The sequence below is a fragment of the Rhinoraja longicauda genome, chromosome 1 (genome assembly GCF_053455715.1).
Source record: "Rhinoraja longicauda isolate Sanriku21f chromosome 1, sRhiLon1.1, whole genome shotgun sequence".
In the NCBI taxonomy this organism is placed as follows: Eukaryota; Metazoa; Chordata; class Chondrichthyes; order Rajiformes; family Arhynchobatidae; genus Rhinoraja; species Rhinoraja longicauda.
Window position 1 is genome coordinate 16,589,457 of NC_135953.1, and position 13,170 is coordinate 16,602,626.

The 13,170-nt window shown below is 46.3% G+C and overlaps 1 protein-coding gene and 2 non-coding genes across 3 annotated transcripts in view; all 3 read right to left on the reverse strand.

Moving 5' to 3' along the window:
• The window catches only part of ptcd3 (pentatricopeptide repeat domain 3), a 45,998-nt gene that overhangs the window by 19,003 nt on the left and 13,825 nt on the right, over positions 1-13,170 (reverse strand). Inside the window, exons 8-14 of the mRNA XM_078411713.1 lie at positions 12,941-13,053; positions 11,735-11,814; positions 10,744-10,831; positions 10,596-10,656; positions 8,473-8,555; positions 5,723-5,867; positions 2,152-2,202 (exon numbers count right to left, since the gene is read on the reverse strand). Coding sequence (XP_078267839.1) covers positions 2,152-2,202; positions 5,723-5,867; positions 8,473-8,555; positions 10,596-10,656; positions 10,744-10,831; positions 11,735-11,814; positions 12,941-13,053 — 621 coding nt within the window. The remainder of the gene's footprint in view (positions 1-2,151; positions 2,203-5,722; positions 5,868-8,472; positions 8,556-10,595; positions 10,657-10,743; positions 10,832-11,734; positions 11,815-12,940; positions 13,054-13,170) is intronic.
• Positions 263-401, reverse strand: LOC144601343 (small nucleolar RNA SNORD94). The gene has a single exon (XR_013548299.1). It is a non-coding gene; the product is annotated as a small nucleolar RNA SNORD94 (small nucleolar RNA).
• On the reverse strand, positions 3,879-4,016 carry LOC144601340 (small nucleolar RNA SNORD94). Its single transcript, XR_013548297.1, has one exon. It is a non-coding gene; the product is annotated as a small nucleolar RNA SNORD94 (small nucleolar RNA).

The following is a 13,170-nucleotide window of genomic DNA, read 5'->3' on the forward strand; positions in this document are numbered from 1 at the left end:
ATTAGCAACTTGTGGGGGAACTTATTCCATACAGAGGTTGGTGGGTGTATGGAATGGGCTGCCAGAGGAGGCTGTTGAGTCACGTACTACAACAATATTTAAAAGATAGGAAAGGTTATGAAAGATATGGGGCAAATGTGGGCAGATCGGACTAGCGTAGATGGAGCATCCTGGTCAGCACGGGAAAGTTGGGCTGAAGGGCCCGTTTCCGTGCTGTATGGCTCTATGACTCCATGAACCCAGCTTTCTGATAACAGCAGAAGTGGCTCAGTCGTAGGCGATTGTTCTCATGCAGCCATTTCTCGGAAAGCCCACCACACGTGGGCAGAACAAGGAATGGCAGCACTCAGCTCCCATTATCCAGCTGAGGTCTGTACCCCTGCGCCACTCATCATTGCCATCTGCTTCGAGCATCGCCCCCAGACACATGGCAGATACCTCCTTGCAACAGAAAGCCACAGACAATAAAAACTTTCTGTTTGGGTACACCTGGTCATCTGATCTCTACTTCATGCCATCCTTTTTACGTGGGACCCTTAACACCATCACTTGCCAATGCGAGGTTTTACCACCTTTCTGCCCACAACCGTATGAAGACATTTAAGCCCTACCCAAGAACGGGCATCACAAAACACACACACACAATGCAGACACTTGACACCAAACCCAGGGCGCCAGCATTTATGTTTACTACTTCATGACTGGGACATGAGGGAGGAGCAGTGTAAATACAAACAGCTCAAATTGGAATTGACACGGGAAATGCAGACTTACACGCCTGGCTCTGTCCAAAACAAGAGGAACTGCTGATGATGGTTGACAAAAAAAACCCACCAAGGTCTGGAGGAAAATAACTGCAGATGCTGGTACAAATCGAAGGTATCACAAAATGCTGGAGTAACTCAGCAGGTCAGGCAGCATCTAGGAGAGGGAATGGGTGACGTTTCGGGTCGGGACCCTTCTTCAGATTTCCCTCCGTAACTCCCTGGTCCACTCGTCCCATCCTACCCAAAAACCGATCTTTCTGTAACTCCCTGGTCCACTCGTCCCTTCCTACCCAAACCACCCCCTCCCAGGCACTTCCCCCTGCAACCGCAGGAGATGCAACACCTGTTCCTTTACCTCCCCCCTCGACTCCATCCAAGGACCCAAACAGTCTTTCCAGATGAGACAGAGGTTCACCTGCACCTCCTCCAACCTTATCCATTGCATCCGTTGCTCTAGATCTCAACTTCTCTACATCGGCGAGACCAAACGCAGGCTCGGCGATCGTTTCGCTCAACACCTTCGCTCAGTCCGCCTTAACCAACCTGAACTCCCGGTGGCTGAGCACTTCAACTCCCCCTCGCACACCCAGTCTGACCTTTCTGTCATGGGCCTCCTCCAGTGCCATAATGAGGCCCACCGGAATTTGGAGGAACAGCACCTCATATTTCGCTTGGGCAGCCTACAGCCCAGCGGTATGAACATTGACTTCTGCAACTTTAGATACTTCCTCTGTCCCTCTCTTCCCCTCCGCCTTCCCAGTTCTCCCACTGTCTTCCTGTCTCCACCTATATCCTTTCGTTGTCCCACCCTCGACATCAGTCTGAGGAAGGGTCTCGACCCGAAACGTCACCCATTCCCTCTCTCCTAGATGCTGCCTGACCTGCTGAGTTACTCCAGCATTTTGTGATACCACCAAGTTCTGGAGTAACTCAGCAAGGCAGGAAGGATGACGTTTCGGGTTGAGACCCTTCCAGTTGGCAGAAGGATCCCATGTTGAGATGTCGCCTTTTCATGATTTCCAGAGATGCTGCCTGACCTGCTGAGTTACTCTAGCACCATGTCTCTCTTTTTTTGTAACCAGCATCCACAGTTCCTCGTATCTCCACTGGCTGTGTCCAACACCTTGCTCAGGAACAAAAAAAAACCATACAGACCAGGAAGTGTGCTTCAGGCAACTTAGCGCTATCACATATTTTGCTAAGATGCAAATGAACATAAACCATCAGTTAAAATTGTCTATTGTCTAAAATGCAACATCACGTGAAGAAATATATACCAACATAATATATATATATATTTAAAATCATTCTACTTTCATCAGTTCTGGTTACCTTTATTATACAAAGATCCCCCATGTTAGCCAGGTCTTGAATGAGTACTTACCAGATTTATAGAATATACCAAGTAAATGATCAAAGGTGGCCAAACTTGGTTCTAAAATTAATAAAAGCTCAAGGTTAGAATACGCACTGGAATACATTTCACATATTTAAAAAGGATAAGAAGAAAACAGGCTGACAACATATCAAAATATTCAGCTAAAAACACCAACAGCTCACAAGAAATGCCAAATCATAGTTATACAGCACGGAAATACACTGGAATTTAGAAGGATGAGGGGGGATCTTATTGAAACATATAAGATAATTAGGGGATTGGACACATTAGAGGCAGGAAACATGTTCCCAATGTTGGGGGAGTCTAGAACAAGGGGTCACAGTTTAAGAATAAGGGGTAGGCCATTTAGAACGGAGATGAGGAAGAACTTTTTCAGTCAGAGAGTGGTGAAGGTGTGGAATTCTCTGCCTCAGAAGGCAGTGGAGGCCAGTTCGTTGGATGCTTTCAAGAGAGAGCTGGATAGAGCTCTTAAGGATAGCGGAGTGAGGGGGTATGGGGAGAAGACAGGAACGGGGTACTGATTGAGAGTGATCAGCCATGATCGCATTGAATGGCGGTGCTGGCTCGAAGGGCTGAATGGCCTACTCCTGCACCTATTGTCTATTGAAATATGCCCTTTGGCCCAAGTAAACGAAACTTGTCCATGCCAACCAAGATGCCCCATTTAAGCTAGTCCCGCATACCAGTAAACCGTTGCTATCCGTGTATCTGTCCAAATGGTATTTAAATGTTACTAGACCAAGTGGACCCGTTGGGCCCAAACCTCTCCTGCATTGGTGCAGCATCCTCTCCTCCCCCCCTCCCCTACTCCATCCCCCTCGCCTCTCCTCCCCCCACCCTCCCACCCTCCCTCCCTCCCACCCCTACTCCATCCCCCTCGCCTCTCCTTCCCCCACCCTCCCACCCTCCCTCCCTCCCACCCCCTTCCCCATCTCCCCTCCCACTCCATCCCCCTCAACCCCTCTTCTCCTCCCTCCCCCTCAGAAGATAGATTTAAACTTTAAAATGTGAATAACTTTAAAAAGATAACACCGATTTCAATGAAACTTCTTCCATTAGCACCAAAGGGACAACGGTGAGTAAGGTGGGCCTAAAATTGTTGTGCTATCGTGTACCGTTTTGGCTGTAGTTCAGGATCAAACAAACAAACAAACAAACAAACGAGAGTTTTAGTATATAGATTGTACCTGTCAACTACCTCCTCTGGCAGCACGCTCCATTTACTCACCATCTTCAGTGTGAAAACATTGCCTCCTGGACTCCTATTAAATGTATTCCCTCTCATCTTAAACCCATTTACCCTGATTGATTCCCCATACCCAGGGTAAAAGACCCTATGGTGGCACAGCGGTATAGTCACTGCCTCACAGCGCCAGAGAAACGGGTTCTAGGCGGAGTTTGTACATTCTCCCCGTGAATGGGTTTCCACCGGGAGCTCCGGTTTCTTCCCACAATCCAAAGGCTACAGGTTTGTAGGTTAATTGGCTTGGTAAAATTGTAAATTGTTCCTAGTTTGTATAGGGCAGTGTTAATGTGTAGGGATTGCTGATCAATGTGTTTCTGCACTGTATTTCTAAACAAAATTTATGCCACCCATGATTTTATATTCAAAATCTTTACACCACCAAGGATCCAAACAATTTGGCTCAAGGATTGCGTTAATTAATTTTAGACAGCATTTTCTTTAGGTGACATCACACTCATAACTTTAGCCGGCTCAGATCACGGCGTTTTTCTCGTGTGGACGCCTCTCAAACAGCCCACTACATGCAAGCAGAGTGAGAAACGGCCACACTCAGCTCCCATCATTCAGCTGAGGTCCGTACCCCTGCGCCAATCATCATTGCCAGCGGAGACTGTTACTCGGGGCTAGTATACCCAGGACATATTCAAAGTTTCATCTGCATTTACTTTGAAAACTTTACTTTCTGTTGACATGTTGGGCCACATTTTCCCTATTGTAAGTTGCAGTGGCAAGATCACTGCCTTTGTGAACTGTTCAAGTGTGATGAAACTGTCATCAGAGGGATCATTCAACATTTCAGACTTACTCTGCAAGGAATCTTGTGCTCTTAGAAGTTTGGACATTGGACATTGTCTCAGGAACTGGTGCACTACAGTGCTGCGAACTATATTCTGTACTCTATCACCCTCTTTGATCTACCAATTGTACTTGAGCTTGCTTGTATTTATGTATGGTATTATCTGACTGGATTGGATTTTACGAGAATGATCCCGGGGATGATTGGGTTAACGTGTGACAGGTGTTTGACGGCACTAGGCCTGTACTTGCTTAAGGTTAGAAGGACGAGGGGGGATTTCATTGAAACTTACTGTATAGTGAAAGGCCTGTATAGGGCAGATGTGGAGAGGATGTTTTGACCAGTGGGAACGTCTAGGAACAAAGGGCACAGCCTCACAATAAAAGGACACACCTTTAGAAAGGAGATGAGGAATTTCTTTAGCCAGAGGGTGGTGAATCGGTGGAATTCATTGTCACAGACGAATGTGGATTCCAAGTCATTGGGTATTTTAAAGTGGAGATTGACAGGCTCTTGATTGGTAAGGGCATCAAAGGTTACAGGGAGAAGGCAGGAGGATGGGATTGAGAGGGAAAAATAGATCAGCCACGATTGAATGGTGGAGCAGACTCGTCAATAGGCCACATTTTCTGCTATGATTTATGATCTCGAGAGGGCACTAGTGTTGGCTCACTTATACTTCCACTTATACTTCCAATTAATTTGAAGAACGTTGTGGGAACAGTGGGAGGTTGAGCTCCAAGCCATCGGCGACTCATTCACTGAAGCGCTTGAGAGATTCAGTTTAAAACAAGAGCACTCAACATCCTCAGGTTCTTTACCAACCTGCCACCACTGCCCCTCACTAAATTCAGACAAAGATTGAGCATGAGGCCCTGGACAATGCAGACTGTATCCCATTCCTAGAGTGCAATCTTTCTAAAGGCAGATGAATACCACATTTTCGCCCCTCTTCCCCACTGATGCACATTAATTTCTCCCACTACTCCCTCCCCCCCCCCCTTCCACTGGCCTTGCTTTCCAATGGCCTCACATTTTATTTCTCCTCTCTCCTTAACTTACATCCTTGCGTCTCCCATTCATCCATTGCCTTTGCCCACCCCTTCAACAGTATCCACTTATCACTCGCCAGGTTGTACCCACCCTCCCCACAATGTCCCGATCCGAATTTTCGCCCATGTCTCAGTCTTCCAGAGATACTGCCCTGCCCACTGAGCTAATCGAATACTTTGTGTTTTTTAGATGAATACCACATATTTACTGAGAAGGCCAACATTTTTCTGCCCTACTATAGTTGGTCAAGAACAAATGTGTTGCTGGATTTTGGGCTATTAATTAGAGCCTTGCAGAATGTTGACTTTGCCATGAAAGAAAAGTGAGATGTGTCCAAGCTGCCCCATGTTTACAGTAGGCATGCTTTGTACAACCATTATAGCAACAGCAGTAAAAATAAAACAAAATTTGTAGATGATGAGGGTTAAAAGTCTAATGAAGGACAAGGTCTGTTCACGTACCAATATTTAGGATCTTCATTTCATTAATTATCTGCAGGGAAAGGCCTTTGGCAAATGAACCGCACCTTCGGAGGCTCTTCAATGCAGAATTTAACGTTAACAGGTTTGGCTGTACTTTCTGTTCTGCCATTTGTTTCAGCAGCTCCTGTATTAACAAAGGGCAAAGAAGAGGTCACTAAAGGCACAAAAGGCCAGAATCAAAAGTTGATACACAAGTCGGGGCCAGAAAAATTCCTATATTAGCATTTGCACAATGGCCCTATTGGCCTGCTTTCATGCGGTGTGAACATAGAACAGAGCAGCACCAGAACAGGCCATTCGGCCCACAAGGTCTGTGCCAAGACTAACTATTATCTGCCTGCACATAATCCATATCCCTCCATTGCTTGCATATCCAAATGCGTATCGAAAAGTCTATTACATGCTACCATGGTACCTGGCTCAATCACCACTCCCCAGTTCCAGGCACTCGCCACACTCAGTGTAAAAAAACATGGCCGCACATCTCCTTTGAACTTTGCACCTCTCACATTAAACCTGCATTAAACCTAACGGCTGCGGCTCTCTGGCAGTCTGTTGTCTTTTTTTCTTTTTTTTTTGTTTGTGTCAGTGTTGGGATGGTTTTTGTTTCTGTTTTTGGCTGTGTATGTGTGGTGGGGGTGTGGGGTGGGGCGGGGGGGAACCTTTCTTTTATTAGGTCTCTTCCCCGGGGGGCAGCTCGCCCGCGGGGCCTTCCATCGCCCGGCGCGGCTCGGCTGCGGGACTTAACATCGTCCGGTGCGGTCGCGGGACGTTTCAGTGCCCGGCGCGGCTTGGCCGCTGGACTTAACATCGCCAGCACGGCTCGGCCACGGGACGTTTCAGTGCCCGGTGCGGCTCGGCCGCGGGACGTTTCAGTGCCTGGTGTGGCTCGGCCGCGGGACGTTTCAGTGCCCGGCGCGGCTTGGCCACTGGACTTAACATCGCCAGCGCGGCCGCGGGACGTTTCAGTGCCCGGTGCGGCTCGGCCGCTGAACTTAACATCGCCCGGTGCGGCCGCGGGACGTTTCGGTGCCCGGGGCGGCTCGGCCGCGGGACCTTCCATCCCCTTGCGGGGGCTGTGCGTGTCGTTTGCCTCGGTAGGGGTCGAGCTGCCTGTCCGTGGGTGCGGGGGGAAGAAAGGGGAAGTTTTGTTGCCTCCATCACAGTGAGGGGGTGTTTGGAGTCACTGTGATGGATGTTTGTGTTGGGGTCGGGTGTCCTGTGTTCTTTTCTTTTTTGCTGTGTCTTGTGACTGCTGAAATTTCGTTCGGTATTTATACCGAATGACAATAAAGTGTTGTTATGTTATGTTATGATTCTAACAACAGGAACTCAAGACAAGTGTGTGACGCATAAAAGATAATGATTGATCATTACTTGGACACGAGCACCTTGCGTTGCAAAGCACGGGCAGAAAAATCTTCCAACATATGGCGTACACAGTAATTTACCCAATTCATTGGATGCCTCATAACATTCAAAATGTTCTCTTGCCTAAAATAGAGAACTGTCTAAGAAGCCCAAACCACTGGGCAAATAATAGATTGCAACATTAAGCATGACCACCTATCATCATTAGCAAGCATAGCTTTAAGGACAGAGGGGAAAGTATTAAAGAAGATGTGCGGGGCAAGTTTTTTTTTACACACACAGAGGGTGGCAGGTTAGGGTAGTACTGGAAGCAACAACTATATACTAACATTTAAGACACTTTGAGATAGGCACGTAGATGTGCAGGGAGAGGAGGGTGATAGATCACGTGCAGGCAGATGAGATTAGTTTAACTTAGAATCATGTTCGGACCAGACATTGTGAACTGAAGGGTCTGTCCTTGGCTATGCCGTTCTATGGATCAGTATTTCAATTTACTGGGTGGATTAGGAAGGTAATTACTTGACAAGTGTGTAGCTTGGGTCTTCACAAGTATTCTCTTTTGGCTGCCGACCTACCTTTCTCTGTGAACGTGGCCAATAGCTTATGACTTATTGCTACGTGGCCTATGGAATCAAGAGTGTTTAATTGTTCCTTATTTTTAAGGCTACCTCTTTATTGTGGGAAATGAAACAAGAGGCATTCTCGAGTTAAAACAAGTCCGAAACAGTAGCACACTCCAAATTATCCCAACCAATCTGGATACACAGGACACTATTTTCTTACGACATTTGGAGTAAGCCATTTGGCCCATTGTGCCTTTGCCACCTCTTAGCAATCCCACCAGTCCCAGTTCCTTCTAAGCTACTTTGTTTCACATGACGAAGGTATTTATTCACAAAATGCTGGAGTAACTCAGCAGGTCAGGCAGCAACTCGGGAGGAATGGGTGACGTTTCGGGTCGAGACCCTTCTTCAGACTGATGTCAGGGGGGCGGGACCAAGGAAGTATAGGTGGAGACACGAAGACAGTGGGAGATCTGGGAAGGGCACATAACCATCAACTCCCATCTGATTCCCCTGTCAACCACCTATACTTGGGGAAATTTACAGTTGTCAATTTACCTTATTTAGCATTTATTTGGGAATGTGGGAGAAGGTAGCACTATCTGGGGGAAAACACACATGGTCACAGGGGAAACATGTAAACTTCATCACCCAAGGCTAGGATCGAGCTTGGATTGCTGGAGTGGTGCTGTACCACCGCACAATCACATTCAGCCAAAGGCAACAAACACTGGAAATACACAACATACTCAAAAGGTGAGGGGCAAGAGGGTGTGCTCTGTTTCTACTCACCAGAATAAAATCAATTTTCTCATTATATGCTTCCTTAAGCTCTGGGACGGCCGAGATTAGTGCATTAAAGGCATGAACGTCCGCTAGTAAAAATAAGTTAAAGACCAAATGAGTTAATTGTAGTAGAGAAAATTTATCATCTCATTTAAGCAGCGAGTTCTGTGGTTCATGATACAATAAAACTTTATTCATCCCTGGAGGGAAATTGGTCGGCCAACAGTGACAACACAACAATGTATGCAAAAACTTGAAATTAAAAGTGGAAAGAAAAGACAAGCGACTGTTATCTGGCTGCCGTGGGCTCAGCGCCTTCACCGGAACGAACAGACTTATCCCCTGGGCAGTGGAATCTAAACTAGAGTGTCCCCCCACCCCCACGCCGGGTCCCCCTTTGTTCTCCCACCGTCCCTCACAACGGTCCCCATTGTTCTTCTTGGCTGTCCTCCCCACACCGTGTCCTCCATTGTCTTCCTCGCCCCCCCCCCCTCACTTTCCACCACCACTGAGATTCTCGATGCCGCCGAGGCCCCACCACCCCCGAGGTTCCCGTTGCCGTCGAATCTCCCGCTGCCGCTGCCAAGGCTCCCATCTCCGCCTCCACTGAGGCTCCTTCAACCCAGACAGGTCTCACCCCCGGGCTTCTCCACAGTCCCCTGGGAGGCCTGTAGGGCGAGTCGGGCCCGCCAGGGCGCGTTCCGGTCCTCGGCGCCGCGGTTATATAGCGGGCTCCCTGGGACACTCCTGCCACGTGTGCGGCCTCCCGCGAAACACTCCCGCCATGTGCATTATAAAAAATGGAAACATCTAAATCAATTGTATAGGCTACAAATTGGCCCATTCAGTCAATAACAATAGGCATCAGAACATGTATTATTTGCCGACAACTTAGTACTGCAAGGTGAAAGTAAATTATTTTGTCTACGTTGTGCCATGTAAAGCCTCTGCTTCTGTAATATTGCAAATGGTGGAATTTTAAATGCTGTCAGGCTGCTCCTGGTCCCAGTTGCAGGAGGCATCTTAACAAGTTAACTGATGTAATCTTGAATTTTAATCACCAAACGAGTACACATTGAAGGCACAGAAAGGGGTGACGGTCAGAACCCTTTCCCGGGATGGGAAAAAAATCTAATACTGGAGGACTTAGCTTTAATGTGAAAGAGGCAAGTTTAAAGGAAATGTTTTTTTTAAACAGAGGGCGGGTCGTTCCTGGAACGTACTGCCAGAGGCAGAAATGATTGTGGCATTTTGGAAACTTTTGGATATGCATATGGTTATGCAGGAATGGAGCAACTTGCATTATGTGCAGGTAGATAAAGATGCTTCTGGCATCATCTTTGGCACAGACATTGTAGGCCAAAGGACCTGTTCATGTGCTGCACTGTTTTATGATTCATAACTAACAGAACTTCACCCTCCCAACATCCATTATAAATTCACAAAAAGATTACCAATGGTGTAAAAGTGAGGCTGACTGCGACATGAAACAATGCAAACAAAACATTTTTAAAGTATATTTTTCCTCCTGAAATCTCTCAGAATAATGCTATGCAACTATTTTCCACCAATCTGCCTGGCCCAAGTTAGAAAGAGTGTCAATCTCTTTCAGATATGTGTAAGCAAAGTCACATTGCTATGAAACTAACGTGACTATGAAAGGATAGTGGGTGACAAGAAAAGGGAAGATAAGAACAATATCAATCACATCAGTAGCATCTAGCATTTTTTGAGAGTGTATACGCTTAGCTTGTCTTTAGCAAAACATGGGGGGAAAAAAGTTTTAAAGTGGGTACATCGTGAGAAAAAACAGATGTCCAGCAAACCAAAGTCATTTTGCATCCAAATCTTTCCTTCCCCTGCAAATTCTAGGTCAGAATGACCAGAAAGTTTGCAGTGTGTAATCATCATTGGCTCCAAATCTGTAGCTCTAACAGGCAGTGGTATTCAAGAGCGTGATCTTGGTTTGGCAAGAGATCAAGATAATAGAAATCAAAATATAGATCGGGCCTAGAGCTGAATTATCACAGAGGCAATCAGCTCCTCTCCAATCAATATAGTATGCATCCACATCTATTCAAACTTTGGCAAAGGTCTATGCAGCAAAAACACTTTTGTACAATATTCACCTCTCATTCGGTTGTTTAACAGATCAGTGTACATGTTGACGGCCTTTGCATAAGCAGCATACTGTGCAAAGAGAAAGGGAAAATTAACTCATTATAAATGAAATTCGCAACACAAAATAAATTTATAGCATCAAATCATGAGCAATACCTTAACCATTCCTCGAATCATTGTACAGTAAGTATGTTCATTCCTTTCGGGCATCAGATTGAATATCCTCTCTGCATTATTATTTATGCTAATTAAAGGGAAAGTACCAAGCATTAGTTAGAAGTATTCCTCAAAGACGTGCACCTTTTAACGTCGCAACATAACATGCGTGGACAACCAGAAAAATAAGAACGAATTGCTTCTCAATTGGTACATTTTATGACTATTTGCAATTGTACAATACTAATAGCAAGTTCATCAACATTCAGTGACGAAAGCTGATAGTGACTTTTAGAGTTTGGAGGTCCATTAAAAAATGTCAGAACCCACAAGCCTAGTTCCCAACTATTTGTGCAATGAGCTGGTCATCATTAAATAGAGATATACACTTCAGTGGCTGAAAATAAATACTTGGACTCAGCACTCACATCATCCATCACTCACAAATTGTATTCCCTAATCTTGAATTGAACTAAAATTGTGGCACAGCTGGTAGAGCAGCTGCCTCACAGCTCCAGAGGCCCAGGTTCGATCCTGGCCTTGGGTGCTGTCTGTGTGGACTTCTCCCTTTGACTGTGTGGGGTTGTGGACTAATTGGCTTCTGCAAATTGCTTCTAATGTGAAGGAAATGGTGAGAAAGTGGGATAACATAGAACTGGGGTGAATGGGTGATTAATGGTCAGTGTGGACTCGGTGGGCCGAAGGGCCTGTTTCCATTCTGTATGGTTTCACAATAGTGCAGTCAAGCGACTTAAAGTGAACTAAAATAACCAATCTTCAGATTGAAGAAGGGTCCAGACTCGAAACACCCCCCCATCCTTTTTCTCTAGAGATGCTGTCTGACCTGCTGACCACTCTGCGTCTATCTTTGGCATAAACCAGCATCTGCAGTTCTTTGTTTCTACCTGAAATAGCCACCTGTACACTGTGATGCCACCCAAATGTTGGTCAGGTGGAAACTGCCTGGTGTCCAAACACATTAGCTGTTTACCTCCAGGTGACAGTCAGCAAATCCGAAGCTTTGCGTATTCGCCCCCTTCGTCTCCTCTGTGGGTCTTCACTCACCTCGTTCTACGAGAGAATCAACACATGATTTCTTGATAAGAAGCTCAACTACAGTTTGGAAAAATAAAGCAATGACCGCTATTCCTCACCATTCACCCCATCAGCCATCGCATTCAATAATCGTCTTCTGACATTTCACACAAAGGATGTTGGAGGTAAGGAACAAGCTGCCAGAGGAGGTAGTTGAGGTTGGGACTATCCCATCGTCTAAGAAACAGTCAGACAGGTACATGGATAGGACAGATTTGGAGGGATATGGACTAAGCGCAGGCAGGTGGGACTAGTGTCGTTGGGACATTGTTGGCCGGTGTGGGTAAGTTGGGCCGAAGGAACTGTTTCCACACTGTATCACTCTATGATCTCCAATGGGATCCCACCACTAGTCACATCTCCACCCCTTTCTGCTTTCCGTAGGGACCATTCCCTCCAAAATTCCCTGGTTCGCTCATCCCTTCCAACCCAAACCACCCCATCCCCATGAACTTACCACAGCAACCACAAGAAATGCAATACCTGTCCTTATACCTCCTCCCTCAACTCCATCCAGGGACCCAAACAATCCTTTCAGGTGAGGCAGAGATCTCTGGCGCTGTAAGGCAGCAACTCTGCCGCTTCTCTGTGTCACCCCTCTAATTACACTCGACCATCTCTATTGGGAAACACTGTATCATTTACATGCCCAACACTAGAGTCCTGAAATGAGAACCTTACTCTGCGCTCCAACTCTAAGAAGTTATCAGGAGGGCAGAGAAAATTCAAGAAAATTCTCCAACTCCTTAAAACAAATGCTCACCATTCCCACAGATTTGTGGGAATGGTAAGCATTTTTTTTAAGGAGTTGGAGAATTTTCTTCTGGGGATTTGTGGGAATCCCCGACACTTTCACTCCAAATGGAAGAGGAGCATTCTGGATTGGCATCCAGTAACCTTGAGCCCATTAGTATGAGGGAAGCTTCGCAGGAGGAGTGATGCATCTCTCAAACAATGGACCCAGCCACCCATCCTATCAGGCACCCCTGCCTCATCTGTGGCAGAATCAGAGACTCCAACATTGATCTCAGCAGCCACCTGAGCAAGCACGGAATATGTCATCCTCGATCCTTAGAGATTGCCCAAGGAGATCTCTTCATACCTGCTCTTCAGCTGCTCCTGCCTCAAGCTGATTTTCTCTTGGTGGCTCCTGATTTCCGTAAACACAGAGCAGATCCAACAAGGTGTTTGTGGTTTCAAGAGACACGGGAGTCCCTGTTAGATAAAGTACAAATAAGATCTGTGATTACTAACAGGCATTCGAACATCTCCAAAACAGTTTTGCCAGGAAACTTATCTATCTCTCTCTCTCCTAACTCCATTCTCCTCATT